Source organism: Hemitrygon akajei, chromosome 12 (genome assembly GCF_048418815.1).
Source record: "Hemitrygon akajei chromosome 12, sHemAka1.3, whole genome shotgun sequence".
Taxonomy (NCBI): domain Eukaryota; kingdom Metazoa; phylum Chordata; class Chondrichthyes; order Myliobatiformes; family Dasyatidae; genus Hemitrygon; species Hemitrygon akajei.
Window position 1 is genome coordinate 61,671,292 of NC_133135.1, and position 13,160 is coordinate 61,684,451.

The 13,160-nt window shown below is 37.3% G+C and overlaps 1 protein-coding gene across 2 annotated transcripts in view; it reads left to right on the forward strand.

The window, feature by feature from the left end:
* The window catches only part of kifap3a (kinesin-associated protein 3a), a 204,630-nt gene that overhangs the window by 75,343 nt on the left and 116,127 nt on the right, over positions 1 to 13,160 (forward strand). For both annotated transcript variants that reach the window (XM_073063254.1, XM_073063255.1), the window contains 2 exons: positions 366 to 544; positions 7,132 to 7,294. In XM_073063254.1, the coding sequence (XP_072919355.1) occupies positions 366 to 544; positions 7,132 to 7,294 (342 nt within the window). The remainder of the gene's footprint in view (positions 1 to 365; positions 545 to 7,131; positions 7,295 to 13,160) is intronic.

A 13,160-nucleotide genomic window follows, 5' to 3' on the forward strand; every position in this document is an offset into this window, starting at 1 on the left:
AAGGAATGGCTTGGGAGAGGTAAGAGGGTGGTAAGTGGGTGACTGATAGTACTGTGGGGAGAGGGGAAATTCTTTTGACTATTTGTGGGGGGAGCTTTGAATAATTCTCATTTAAGCTCATGAAATATTTTTTGATATATTTAATTTTAAGGTGAATAGTATCTAATAGGTAATTTTGCTTGAGAGTTTATTCATGTTCAGTGTTACTGCTTTAGTTTTGTATGATTTTTTAAAATGTGTTAGCAAGTATAATTCTGTTTATATAACTTATTTAAGCCAGAATTATTTATGGTAACATAACACCTTTAGATTCTTTTTGTGCAGTTTTTCTGAACTAATGGTTTCTTTTCAATGATCTTTGCCAGTTGCCTTCTACCTTTTGTTGAATTTGGCTGAAGACACAAGAACTGAACTCAAAATGAGGAACAAGAATATTGTCCACATGCTTGTGAAAACACTTGATCGAGAAAACTTCGAGTTGCTGATCCTCGTGATGTCCTTCTTAAAAAAACTTAGTGTATTTGTAGAGAACAAAAATGATATGGTACGTGGGCTACTTTTCTGAGAATATTCATGTACATCGAGCAGATAATTAAAAGTATGGCAGTGGTATATGATTACATTGAAGATAGAGTTTTCAGATGTCCTTGTGACGCTGCAAATATGCAAACCAGATTGATTAAGGGATTCAACATGACAATCAGACTTTCAAGCATTTTGTAATGAACAAAAGCTGTCTTCCTTTCCAGCAATATTTTATTTCAGTTGTGTTGGTCAGAATCGGGCCCTGAGACCCAGTGAGTTTGCACTGACTGTCGAGCAGTTGTTTACACTAATCCTACATTAGCCCCGTCTGTAACTGAGAATGAATTACTGTATGTACTGGTACACCTCATACCAAAATATTTTTAAAAAATTGGCCAAGTATTTTATCCCATATTCTTTTGTTACTGTCTTAGTAGCTTGATCTGCCAGTTTCAAAGATATATGAGTATAATCTTCAGGTCCCTCTGCTTTTACATCCTTCTCAAAATAGAACTGATTGGTTTTTAATCTATTGAATATTTGGATTACATTCAGGATTTTAAAAATTCATATCCAGGATTGCACAGGATTTACAAATCTTAAAGCAAAGTAAAAACAATTCTATGCAGCATAAGACTTAAACAGATTTGTGAATATTCATTTAGCAAATTAAATTTTAGACCATGCAGAGCAGAAAAATATGAAGAAACATTGACAAGTAACATAAAGAGGAAGTTTAAAAGCAATGGAAAGTAAAAAGTAAATGCTTGACGAACCATGACAAATGACAATGCAGGTTTAAAAAAAATTTATACACACATTTAAGCATGTTTTATGGCGATGTTAAGTATGTTGATGTCCCATGCTGCCTGGGTACAGGTTTGAGATCAAGCCATAGAAGTGCCATGCAATAAGTGATACCTAATTGATTTTGAAGATGGTGAAAGAAAATGTGGATGGGTAGCAGCGTTAGTATCTTAATTTCTGTTTATCAGAGTTAGAACAATATAGCATAGGAGCACGCCCTTCAGCCATCATATCTGCATGGACCATGATGCCAAACTAAATTAATCGCATGTGTCTCTCTGTATGCCTGTTAACCATTGCACTTATGTTTGCTTCTGCTTCCTCCCCTAGCAGCTTATTCCAGGCACCTACTTTGTGCAAAAAGCTTGCCTTCTTGAAACCATCCCTCTCATATCTTAAACCTATGCCCTTAGGTAGTTAACATTTTTACCCTGTGAATAAAACTCTGTCGATATATTTATCAGATCACCCCTCAGCCTCCCACGCTTCAGAAAAATCTCTCCTGATACCTAATACCCTCTAATTCGGGCAACGTCCTGGTGAAACACTTCTACAGCAATGCACACAAAATACTGGAGGAATTCAACAAGTCATACAGCATTTATGGAGGTGAATAAATGCTGGATGTTCAGGGCTGATGAAGGGTCTAGGCCTGAAATTTTGACTTTTTCCTCTCCATAGATGGTGCCTGATTTGCTGAGTTCCTCCAGCATTTTGTGTGTGTTGTTCAAGGTTTCCAGCATCTGTAGAATCTCTTGTGTTTTTGATTTTTGAAACTCTTCTACACCCTCTCCAAAGCTTCAGTAATATGGTGACCAGAATTGTAATATTCCAAATGTGACCTCAGCAAAATTTTATTCAGCTGCAATATGACTACCCAACTTTTACAGATAGTTTCTGATCGACATCTGCATGGCATACACCTTCTTTACGGCTCTATCCAAGGTGTTGCCACTTTCAGGGAGCTATTGTGATTGATTTTTGAATTTATTTAACAATATGAAATTCAAATTTGAAAAAGGTGATGATTCCAAAATCATATTTACTCGTTTGACAGATGTGAGACTAGGTGGCAATGCTGATTTTTCTAAGTTGTCTATTCCTAATTACTTGTTCAGAATCAACTGGTACGTTAGAGTCTCATGTAGGACAAAAAAAATGAAAGTTTATTCCCCCTAAAAGACTTTAGTTTTGATACTTACACGATTACTGTTTGCTGAGACTAGCTACTTTTTATTTGCCCAGTTGGTGGAGTTCAATTTGGGTCTCTGGATCAGTGATTTAAAACTTAGGCAAACTGCTCAATTACTTAACCATAATATCCCCGCTATTACACCTGACATAACTTGCTCCATGACCCCATAATTGCTGGTATTAATCTCTGGCTGCTTACAATCCTCTAGTACTTCATTTTGTGATCATGAGTGGAAAATGGTGGATGTGGATTGTGCCATCCATTTGTAAGTTGAGTGGAATCTAATAGCAATTTGCACTCGTAGATGTTCAAATGCTAATTATGACTAGTCTGCCCGTTTTTACCCAGTGAAATGGTGAAGCCAATTCCAGTTTATTTACTTTAAATAGAAGTTGCTTAACAGAACTCGCAATCAAACTGGCGACTTTCCTGGTCTGTACATCTTGTGCATCTGTGCTGCACTGGGCAGTGTATGATCCACTATGGCATTGTGCTAATGAAACTCAACTGTTGCTCAAAGTATTTTGAGCCATAGCTCTACATAATTTTTTAGTGAAAGGACTGAGTTATATCAACAAGATTTTTCTCCATCTATAGTACTTTGTATGTATTATATTTTTGTTTGAATTTTAAATACGTAAGTATGTATGAGACTTTTTGGTAGAGGTTTGGAGGAAAATATCATGTTAATGTAACTCGTAAATTTTCCAGGCTTCTCATACTTGTTAATCAGCTTTGGAAGTCTTTGAAAAGTCACACCTGGAAGTAATCCGATGTGAGTAACAGAGGCATTCATCAAAGCTGCAACATGAACAGTTGTTTCAAATTTTGCTACCTTTCCGAATGCAGTTTTGTTTAGTGTTGAATAATGGTGCCATTCTTACATCAATGAATAATTGTTGAGAATATTATTAAGACAGTTGCCTGTCTGAAAACTTGACTTATAATCTCTTTTGTTGTTGTAGTATTTTTATATTTAATTTTTAACCATCAAGGAAACTTACTTAGTTGACTTTATACAATTTTTTATAAAAGAAAATGGGCCATTTACAGTTTTTGTTACTGAAAGTTAATTTATCACCTAACAGTATAATTAGTAATACCCCAAATTCATATGCCAAATGGAACCTGTATCAGACAGGTTGCAGAATGAGAGATTTTCATTCAGTTTTGTATCCATTTTAATTTTTTGCCAAGATAATAAAATTTCAGTTCTATCTTGTATATTGCAGGTTAACCAAAGGGCTTTAAATGTACCTTTCCTATTAAATATTTGTAAGCTTTATCATTACAAGCACATTACATATAATTGATTGTTATCCAACTTGTTTTCCTGGAGGTACTAAAATTTTAAAGTTGGTATGGGATTGCATACGACTGTCTGAAGACTTTAAACGTTTTATAATGATGTGCTAAATCTTAACCTTATTGTAATTAAATCCATCTTTTCTTAAACGCATTTTGTCATTATCCTAATGCTTGTGCATCAAGAAAAACCTATAAAGGCATTAAGCACTGTTTGGTGATGAAAATGAGTTACAGAAAAAGCGATTTGGACATGCAGATGTTTCACGTTAACAGCCAGATGAGTTGTACATGGACCCCCATATATGCGGTGTCCTCACAAGTTCTCTATTTCTTTTTCATCTCACCTGTGTACACATGGTATGAATTTGCTGAGAGTGGGCAACTCACCAAAGCTCTTTTAATTAGATCATATATAAAGTGTTCAATGAAGAGAGCTGACTGCTATGGTATTGTATGTATTAAAATTGTAGCTGGTTGGTAGAAAATAAGTTCTCTTTTATTTAAAACTCCTTTTTAGCCTGCAGTGTCTCCTTATCTTAGTTTACTTTTAGAGCAGTAAAAAAGAAAATCTGTCTGTATATTGGGGAAAAAACAATTATGCTTGGATCTAATAGATGCTTCATTGCAGTATGATTGAGAAAAGTTGCTCTTTAGTAAGATCATTAATACAGTAATTATTTTTCTTAATATGGGTCTCACTCTATTTAAACAGGTTATTTGCAAAATTAAATAGAACAATTTTATTTCAAAGAAGTAATTTAATTTTGATATATTATTGGTTTTTAGATATTTACAGTTCTGTAATTCTAATTCAACTACCATATTGTAGGTAGTTTGTATAGTTAACCAGAATTTCCATTCTCTTAAAGAAGTATGCAGATTTGCCCCTCTACTGAAAAGAATTGAGCTGGTCCTAGAAGGAAAAATTTGCTTACTATTCCAAAGTTATCCATGGATTTGGAGCTCTAGGCAGAATGCATACCATTGAAAATTATTTGAAAATTGATATTCACATTAGATCTAGATGAGTTAACTTGGAATTGTTACCTCAGAGCTGATATTGTATTTGGCCATTTTAAGCTTTCTAGATAATAATGCTTCATACTGTAGATTGTAAAGCCAAATTCAGTGTAGGATGAAGTATATCCACAGTTATTGCAAATTCAGGGTCATTCACTGCTGCTTGCTTCCTTTCTGATGATGAGTAAATATCTACTTAATGTATACTAATACAGCAAATTCAAAAATTACATCTGGTGTAAATTTTTTATGGCCTTTGTAAAATGCGTCTGACTAGTTTCTGGCTGTCGGTCAAAGCTTTTAAATTACAAGGGATTCTGCACCTTTGGTATGTGTCAATGTAGGATGATCAAATCATGGTTTCATTTTGTTGGAATTGTGACTGGATAGATAGTAGAGGTTAACTTAACGGAGAGGTATATTGAACACTTAGTATATTGAATACTTGTGCCATTTTTACTGCTTTACTGAAAATTTATACCAGCATATGTCTCAGTAAAACAGGTTTTAAAAAACTTAAGTAGTAACTTTTGGTAGAGAAGTAGTTTCATTTAATTAAGAATCACATAAGGAAGTACAGATATTATCACTGTAGTCAAGAATGCAGATTCTAAGTAATAAAAAATAAATTTGGTTAATTTTTTGTTAGAAGTTAAACTTCCATCCAGTTTGACGGACAAGTGCTTTGACAAATGATCAATCAGGGTTTACACTTATTATTCAAATTTCAGTTTTAACAATCTAGGATGTGATGTGACATAACTATGCAAATGAAGCCAGTCTAACATTCACAATGACAGTTTAATAAAATGATATCTTTAAGTTATTACTTGAATGATTGAGCACATGCTATTTTTCATTAAGAACATTTATTCTGGTGGCAGGGTGGCGATTCCTATTTTTGAGAATTCTGACTGACATTCAAAAATTAGTTGGGTGTAGTGTGGGATGCTTAATAATTTGTTGTTTGTGGAGTTTATTGTTGTAGAAAACTAATTTTATTGTTACCAAGCCCTATGAATTGTTTTATAATTCCACATGGTAATCACAACTGAATTTTGTTTTTATTATAAGCAAAAAGGATTTGTTTTGCATATAGTGACTTGATTAATTGTTGATCCTCTCTATGCCTTGTGGAGCATCAGGTGGCAACCTAGCCATTTCTGATTTTCTTTATGAGGCCGAGTTGCTAGCTCAATGCTCAACCCAGCATGGACGGAAAATGTGCAAGGAACCAGTCGGATTCGAACCTGGGACTACTCATTTTGAAGTCTGGTGTGGATACCACTACACCACCAGTCAGCATACTTGACTCATTACATTTTTTTTTTGTCACGTCTCTCCTCAAAACATTTGATATCTGAGTGTGAAACATTAGATGCTTGTGAGTTGTTGAATCAGATGACATGGCAATTATTTTCTCAAATTGTACCTTCAGAGTAAAATAAATGCAATAAGAAATGGTAAAAGGTTACATATATTTTCTTTGAAGAGAACTTTGTTGGATGTTTCATAACACTAAACATAACAAAGGAAATAAACATTAAATAGAGTAAAAGGACTACAATAACTACTGTATTTTATTTGATTGAAGTTGTATCTTGGTATATCTAGAAAATTGGTACATCCTGGAATCTGAAAATAAATATGCTGCATTTTTAAAAAAAGAAAATACAAGCTTTTTTAAAAAAACATTTTGTTTGCTAGCTGGGCTATTGTGAAAAATCAGTGGGAGGCTGATGTTGTGAAGTGAATTCTTGACTTCACCATCTCAGTTGCCACAGTCTTTGCCTGCAACGGGCTATTAACAAGAATTAAATGTGTATAATTTATCCAATCTTTTGGTACTATTGTTCTTACGTATTAGTGAAATCAATCCAAGTAAACAACATTTATGTTTCTATAACTAAAAGCTACCTTGAAGTCTTAGAAGGTTTAGTAGATCATAGCAAAAATTAGCCTGACGCTTACTGTTAACTGGGTACTGTGCAGAACCTCAAGTGCTATCAAAAACGTGATGGCAAAACTTTTAATGCTAAGGATGCTGGAAATCTGAAATGAAATAAATAATAAATGCAAGAAATTCTTTGCTTGGCAGGAAGAAACTATTAATGTTTAAGTTTGACGATCAGTTCTGGAATGTTAACTGTTTCATTCCACACATGTTGCCCAACTTTCTGAATATTTTAGTATTTTCTGTTTTTCAACCAAAACCTGGAACATTGCATCAAGAATAAGAGGACAATATTAATCATTTTTGGTCTGCTAATCTGCAGGTAGAATTAAACATCATCGAGAAGCTAGCAAAGTTGGTGCCCTGTGAGCATGAGGATCTTCTGAATATTACCTTGCGCTTGCTGCTGAACCTTTCCTTTGACACTGGGCTTCGGAACAAGATGGTCCAAGTGGGTCTCCTCCCAAAATTGACTGCGCTGATAGGTAATACTAATTTGCATATCATTGTTTCTTAATTAAAAAGCTGCACTGTTATATGGAAGGCAATTCAAATAATAATAGAATCATGAATTTTTGGGATGAATCTCAATCCAAGTACAGCTGTAGTCATTGTTTCCAATCAGCTGATTTCTCACTATGTATTCAGAAAAAGGTGGAGTGGATGATTGATGTTATATCAAGACAAGTGTGTCATAACAGCTGTGAGAAATGTACATGAATTGAAGTAGAAAATCCTAGGAGTGCTTGACTAGTTGGGCAGCAGCTTTGAAATGAAATGGGTAATGTTTCAGGTTAGTGATTTGTATCAGAAATGAGGAATATTTGATACAAGCATATTTTAATTTGCAAAGAAGGGGTGATAGGTGAAGACAAGTGGAGCTCTATTCCTGTTAAGGCAGTGGGAAGATTGGATGAATGCAGATGTCCGAGAAATGGAGATGTGGGTGAGGGGCAGCGTCAGTGGTGGAGGAAGAGAAACCAGGTTATTTAAAGCAGGAGGACTTCTGTGATGTCTTGGAAAGGAAAGCCTCATCCAAGGAACAGATACAGCAGAGACAAAGGAACTGAGAAAAGGGAATAGTGTGGTTTTTTTTTTACAGAAGACAGGATTGGAACAGGTATAGTCGGGATAGCTGTGGGGATCTTTAGGCTGATAAAAGATGTCGGTAGACTGTTTGTCTTCAAAGATGGAGAAGAGAGAGATCGAGAAAGGGGAGAGAGGTGTCAGAAATGGGCCAAGTAAATTTAAGGACAGTATATAAGTTGAAGGCAAAGTCGATGAAATTGATGAGCTCAGTTTCAGTACATAAAAGCACCACCAATGCAGTCATCAGTGTAGAGCAGGAAGAGTCGGGGAACATTACCAGGGAAAGCTTGGAACTTGAACTGTTCCACGTAGACAATGAAAAGAGGTACATAGCTGTGGGTGCCTAGGGCTACCCCTTGAGTTTGGAGAAAGTTGGAGCCGAAGGAGAAATTGTTGAAGGTGAGGATCAGTTCTACCATATGGAGGAGGGTGGTGGTGAACGGGAACTGGTTGGGTCTTTCGAATATGAAAGCAGCAGGGAGATATAAGGCCTTCTTGATGGGGATTAGATGTGTATAGGGATTAGACATCCATAGTGAAAATGAGGTGGTCAGGGCCAAGGAATTAAAAGTTGTAGGAGATTGAGAGCATGTGAAGTATTGTGGCTGTAGGTGGGAAGGGATTAAACTAAGGGTGATAGAATGTTGAAGTGTGCGGGCACGAATGACTTCAGTCGGGAGGGAGTAGGCAGACAGTGGGCGTAGCCAGACAGTCAGATCTGTGGATCTAGGCTGGGAGGTAGAAATGAGCAGCGCAGGGTGAGGAACTATGAACTGGGTGATCTCCAGAGTTGATGAGGTTGAGGGTGGTGTGGGAGACAGTGTTCTTGATGGTATGGAGTGGATAATCTCAATCACCTCAACTTTAAACTGACTCCACAATTTATAGACTCTCTTTTAAGAACACTACAATTCATGTCTCTGCATTATTTGTTTACTTATAATTATTATTTCTTCTTTTATATTTGCATAATTGATCTTTTGCACATTGGTTGTCAGTCTTTGTAGTTTTTCATTGATTCTATTGAGATTCATTTTCTTGAAGTCATTCACAGTAGAGGAAATGCAGGGTATATGGTAACTTTGAATATAGATGTTGAACTTTGAAGATCGACACTATCCATTAACCACTGTGCCTCACCTACTTAATGTGGGGATGGGGGCCCCAGGCACTAATTGTGTACCCTTTGCCCATTCCCAGCAATCACTATACTCAAAGCCTGCAGCATGCTTCGTCCGTCAGACCTCTTCTGTTTGCCCTCCTCGTGCTCTCTGACGTTGGCAACCTGTGTTCTCCTGCTAGGTCCTAGTGTAGAATGATTTCACAACTGAAGTGGGTAGATTAATCTTGCAGGAGTGGGGGCATTTGACTTGGCCACCATCTTCACTGAAGCATTAAGACAGATAAGTGCTTAATGGACAACATGAACATTTTGGTGTTGTATAACTGACACTACACCACTGACCCTGCCTATTAGGATGAGCACAAGTGTGATTAACTAGTGGCTTGTGTTGGTAATAGTTCTGATTTTTTCCCCTCTGTTTAGTTGATTCTTACCTGTCTTTGTTGAGAACTAACTTGAAACCAGCTCAAAAGCCAAAGTTGTTCCAGGATTTTTCATTGATGGTGGTAAACAAGGTGGTAGATATAAAAGTATTGTCCAGTTATGGTTTGGTAACTGATTCAACAGTGACCCCTGGTGGTTAATATTTTTGCACATCATTTCTATGACTATTAACTCAATTGCTGAAGAACAGCTGTTACGATTTGTGTGATACATTAACTGGTTTGCTCTTCGATACCCTATAACTCCAGGCTCAGCTATTATTACCATTAGAGCTTTTTTCATGTAAATATAGCTAAAATATAATACCTTAATGATGCTATTTTGAACACTATAATGTATCAGAAGCTAAATAGTAGGTAGTAAAAACACTATTAGCTCAATATACTATATTCAAGCTATATTTTCACGTGCATTTGACATTCTGTTATAAAACTGAGCTTCATGTTGGAAAACAATGACCCATTTATTACAGTTAATATGTAATGCAAGAACAAGCAACTCCACCTCAGTTCATTTTTGGCAGAGAGATTTTTCCAGTCACCAATAAAACCTCTATTTGGCATGATCATAGTCATTGTTTCCAAATTGATGTTATTTCATTTTAAGTACAATGTTGAAACTTCAGTGCCATCTACCTATGCAGAAGTACCTTTGATACAGGATTTTGACTTGTGATACTATTTTATCAGAACACTTTCAAGCCTCAAGTGTGTAACGAGAATACATTACATAATTATGGCTTCAAAGATTGAATTTTGTAGCTATTTTGCTCAGTCTCCATCTAAATCAGAACCAATGTCAGGTTTAATGTCACTGCATATATCTTGATATTTGTTATTTTGCAGCAGTACATAGTAATAAAAAGCTATAAATTACAATACTGGAAATGCTGAGGTAGTATTCCTGGATTCACTATCCATTCAGAAATCTGATGGTGGAGAGAAAGAAGCTGTTTCTGAAACATTGTGTATGAGTTTTCAGGCTCCTGTGCCACTCCTTGATGTTAGCAATGAGAAGGGGGCATGTCTTGGGTGAGGAGGGGTTGTTAATGTTGGATGTCACCTTTTTGATGCATCAACCTTTGAAGGTATCCTGGATGCTGGGGAAGATGGTGCCTATGATGGAATTGGTTAAGTTTACAACTTTCTGCAGATTTCTCCAATCCTGTGCAGTGGCCCCTCCATACCAGATGGTGATACACCCAGTTAGAATGCTCTCCGTAGTATATCTTTCGAAATCTGTGAGTTTCTTCAGTGACATACAAATTCCCCTCATATCTCTGATGCAAATAAGGTTGCTGTCATGCTTTCTTTGTAATTGAATCATTATATTGGGGCCAAGGTGCATCCTCAGAGATGTTGACATCTTGGAACTTGAAGCTGCTCACCCTGTCCACTTCTGTTCTCTTGAATTGGACTGGTGTGTATTCCCTCAACTTCCTCTTGCTGAGGTTCACATTCCATTCCTTGTTCTTACCGACGTGAGTGCTGTGATGTTACTCAACTAACTGATCTATCTAACTCCTGTACGCCGTCTTGTCATCATCTGAAATTCTGCCAATAATGGTTGTGTCATTCGCAAATTTATAGATGCCGTTTGAGCTGTGCCTAGCCACACAGTTGTGAGTATAGAGAGAGCAAAGCAATGGGTTAGGCACGCATCCTTGAAGTGTACCAGTGTTGATTGTCAGCGAGGAGGAGATATTATTTCCGATCCACACAGACTATGGCCTCCCAGTGGGGCATTTAAGGATCAAATTGTAGAGGGGACGCAGAGGCCCAGGTTTTAGAGCTTTTTGAGTAGAACTCAGGGTATGATCTGTACTAGAGAAATAGATGAATATGCACAGCTTTTGGAGAAAGAGAATTTCTTATTTTCAGTGTTAGTATAGTATTCAGATAGGATTTTTTTTTTCAACCTTTGGTCTTTCCCTTTCAGATGTGAAAGGATTCGATGTTGGCCTGTTTCTCCAGTTTTGTGCCTTAGAACTTCCATGTGTTTCCTTAAGCCCCCACCCAGAAAAAAATCCTTTGTGTTCTTGTCACCAATCATGTAACTTATTTTGTTCAAGGTCTTCTGAATCAGACTGAACACAACTTGGCTGTTTTCTGCTATCTGAGCTGTGCCTTGAAGCTCTTATTTTTTAGTGTCTTACTGCTATCCATTTATGCCTTTTCCTTGTACCCATTCCTGAGGAAATGAATTCCAATATGTTGTTACTTGAAGTGTACCCATCTTTTAATCTCAATGCACCATAAAGGCAAATAAACAAAATCTGCAACTATCTAAACCATTCTAATCTATAGTGTTTTTTTAAAATTTCTGTTTCCTGGAATCTTCATTCTCTTTTGGAAATCCATGCATAACTTTGTTCTATCCTATTTCTTTTACCTTCCCATTAGCTTTGGTAACTTTGGACATCCCTTTACCTTGCACAATTACCCTATGAATTTGAGCAACACACAAAAAATGCTGTAGCAACTCAGCAAGCCAGAATGCATCTATGGAAAAAAGTATCAGGCGAGATAAGTTGGAAGAGGAAAAAGGGGATGGGAAATGAAGAGTGGTGGAGGGGCTGGGGGCCATTACCAAAAGTTTGAGAAATCGATGTTCATGCCATCAGGATGGAGGCTACTCAAATGGAATGTAAGGTATTGTTCTTCCAACCCAACTTAGCCTCATCATGACATCACAACATTGAAGCAGGCCATGGATGGACATATTGGAATGGTAATTAAAATGGGTAGCCACTGGGAGATCCCGCTTGTTCTGGTGGACTGAGCATAGATCGGTGAAGTGGTCTCTCAATCTACCTTGGGTCTTTACAGGCAGCCACACAGGAGCACCAGATACAGTAGGTGACCCCAACAGACTCTCAGGTGAAGTGTTGCCTCACCTGGAAGGACTGTTTAAGACCCTGAATGGTAGTGAGGGAGGAAATGTAGGGGCAGGTGAAGCACTTGTTCCACGTGTGGAGATCAGTGGGGAGGGACGAATGGACGAGGGAGTCACATAGGGAGCGATCCCTGCAGAAAGCAGAAAATGGGGAAGGGGGGTGGGAAAGATCTTCTTGGTGGTGAGATATCCCCATTCCCTTTTCCCCCTCAAACCTTATCTCCTTGCCTGCCCAAAGCCTCCTTCTGGTTCTCCTTCCCCCTTTTTCTTTCTTCCATGGCCTTCTGTCTCTCACCATCCAACTTCCCAGCTCTTTACTTCATCTTCTCTCCCCCCCCCCCCCCCCCCCCCAGGTTTCACTTATCATCTGGTGTTCTCTCTCCCCTCAACCCACCTTTTAAATCTACTCAGCTTTTTTTCTCCAGTCCTGTCAAAGGGCTTTAACCAGAATCGTCGACTGTACTTTTCTTCATAGATGCTACCTGGCCTGCTGAGTTCCTCCAGCATTTTGTGTGTGTTGCTCAAATTTCCAAAATATGCAGATTTTCTCTTGTTGGTACCATATCAATTTCCTTGTTTCTCAATTTCTCTATTGGTGTCTGAATTTTTACTAATCACCACAGAATTAATATATTTATGGTTAATTGATTTCTACTTTTTCTTATTTATTAGTACCTGCTTATCAACTGCTTAGCTTTACTCCTGAAAAACTGCCTTGGTATTTTCTTTACTCCTTTAAGGTTTGTCTCAAAACTTCTCACTCCTGTTCGACAGGCACAATCTTTCATGTAGGAGTTGTC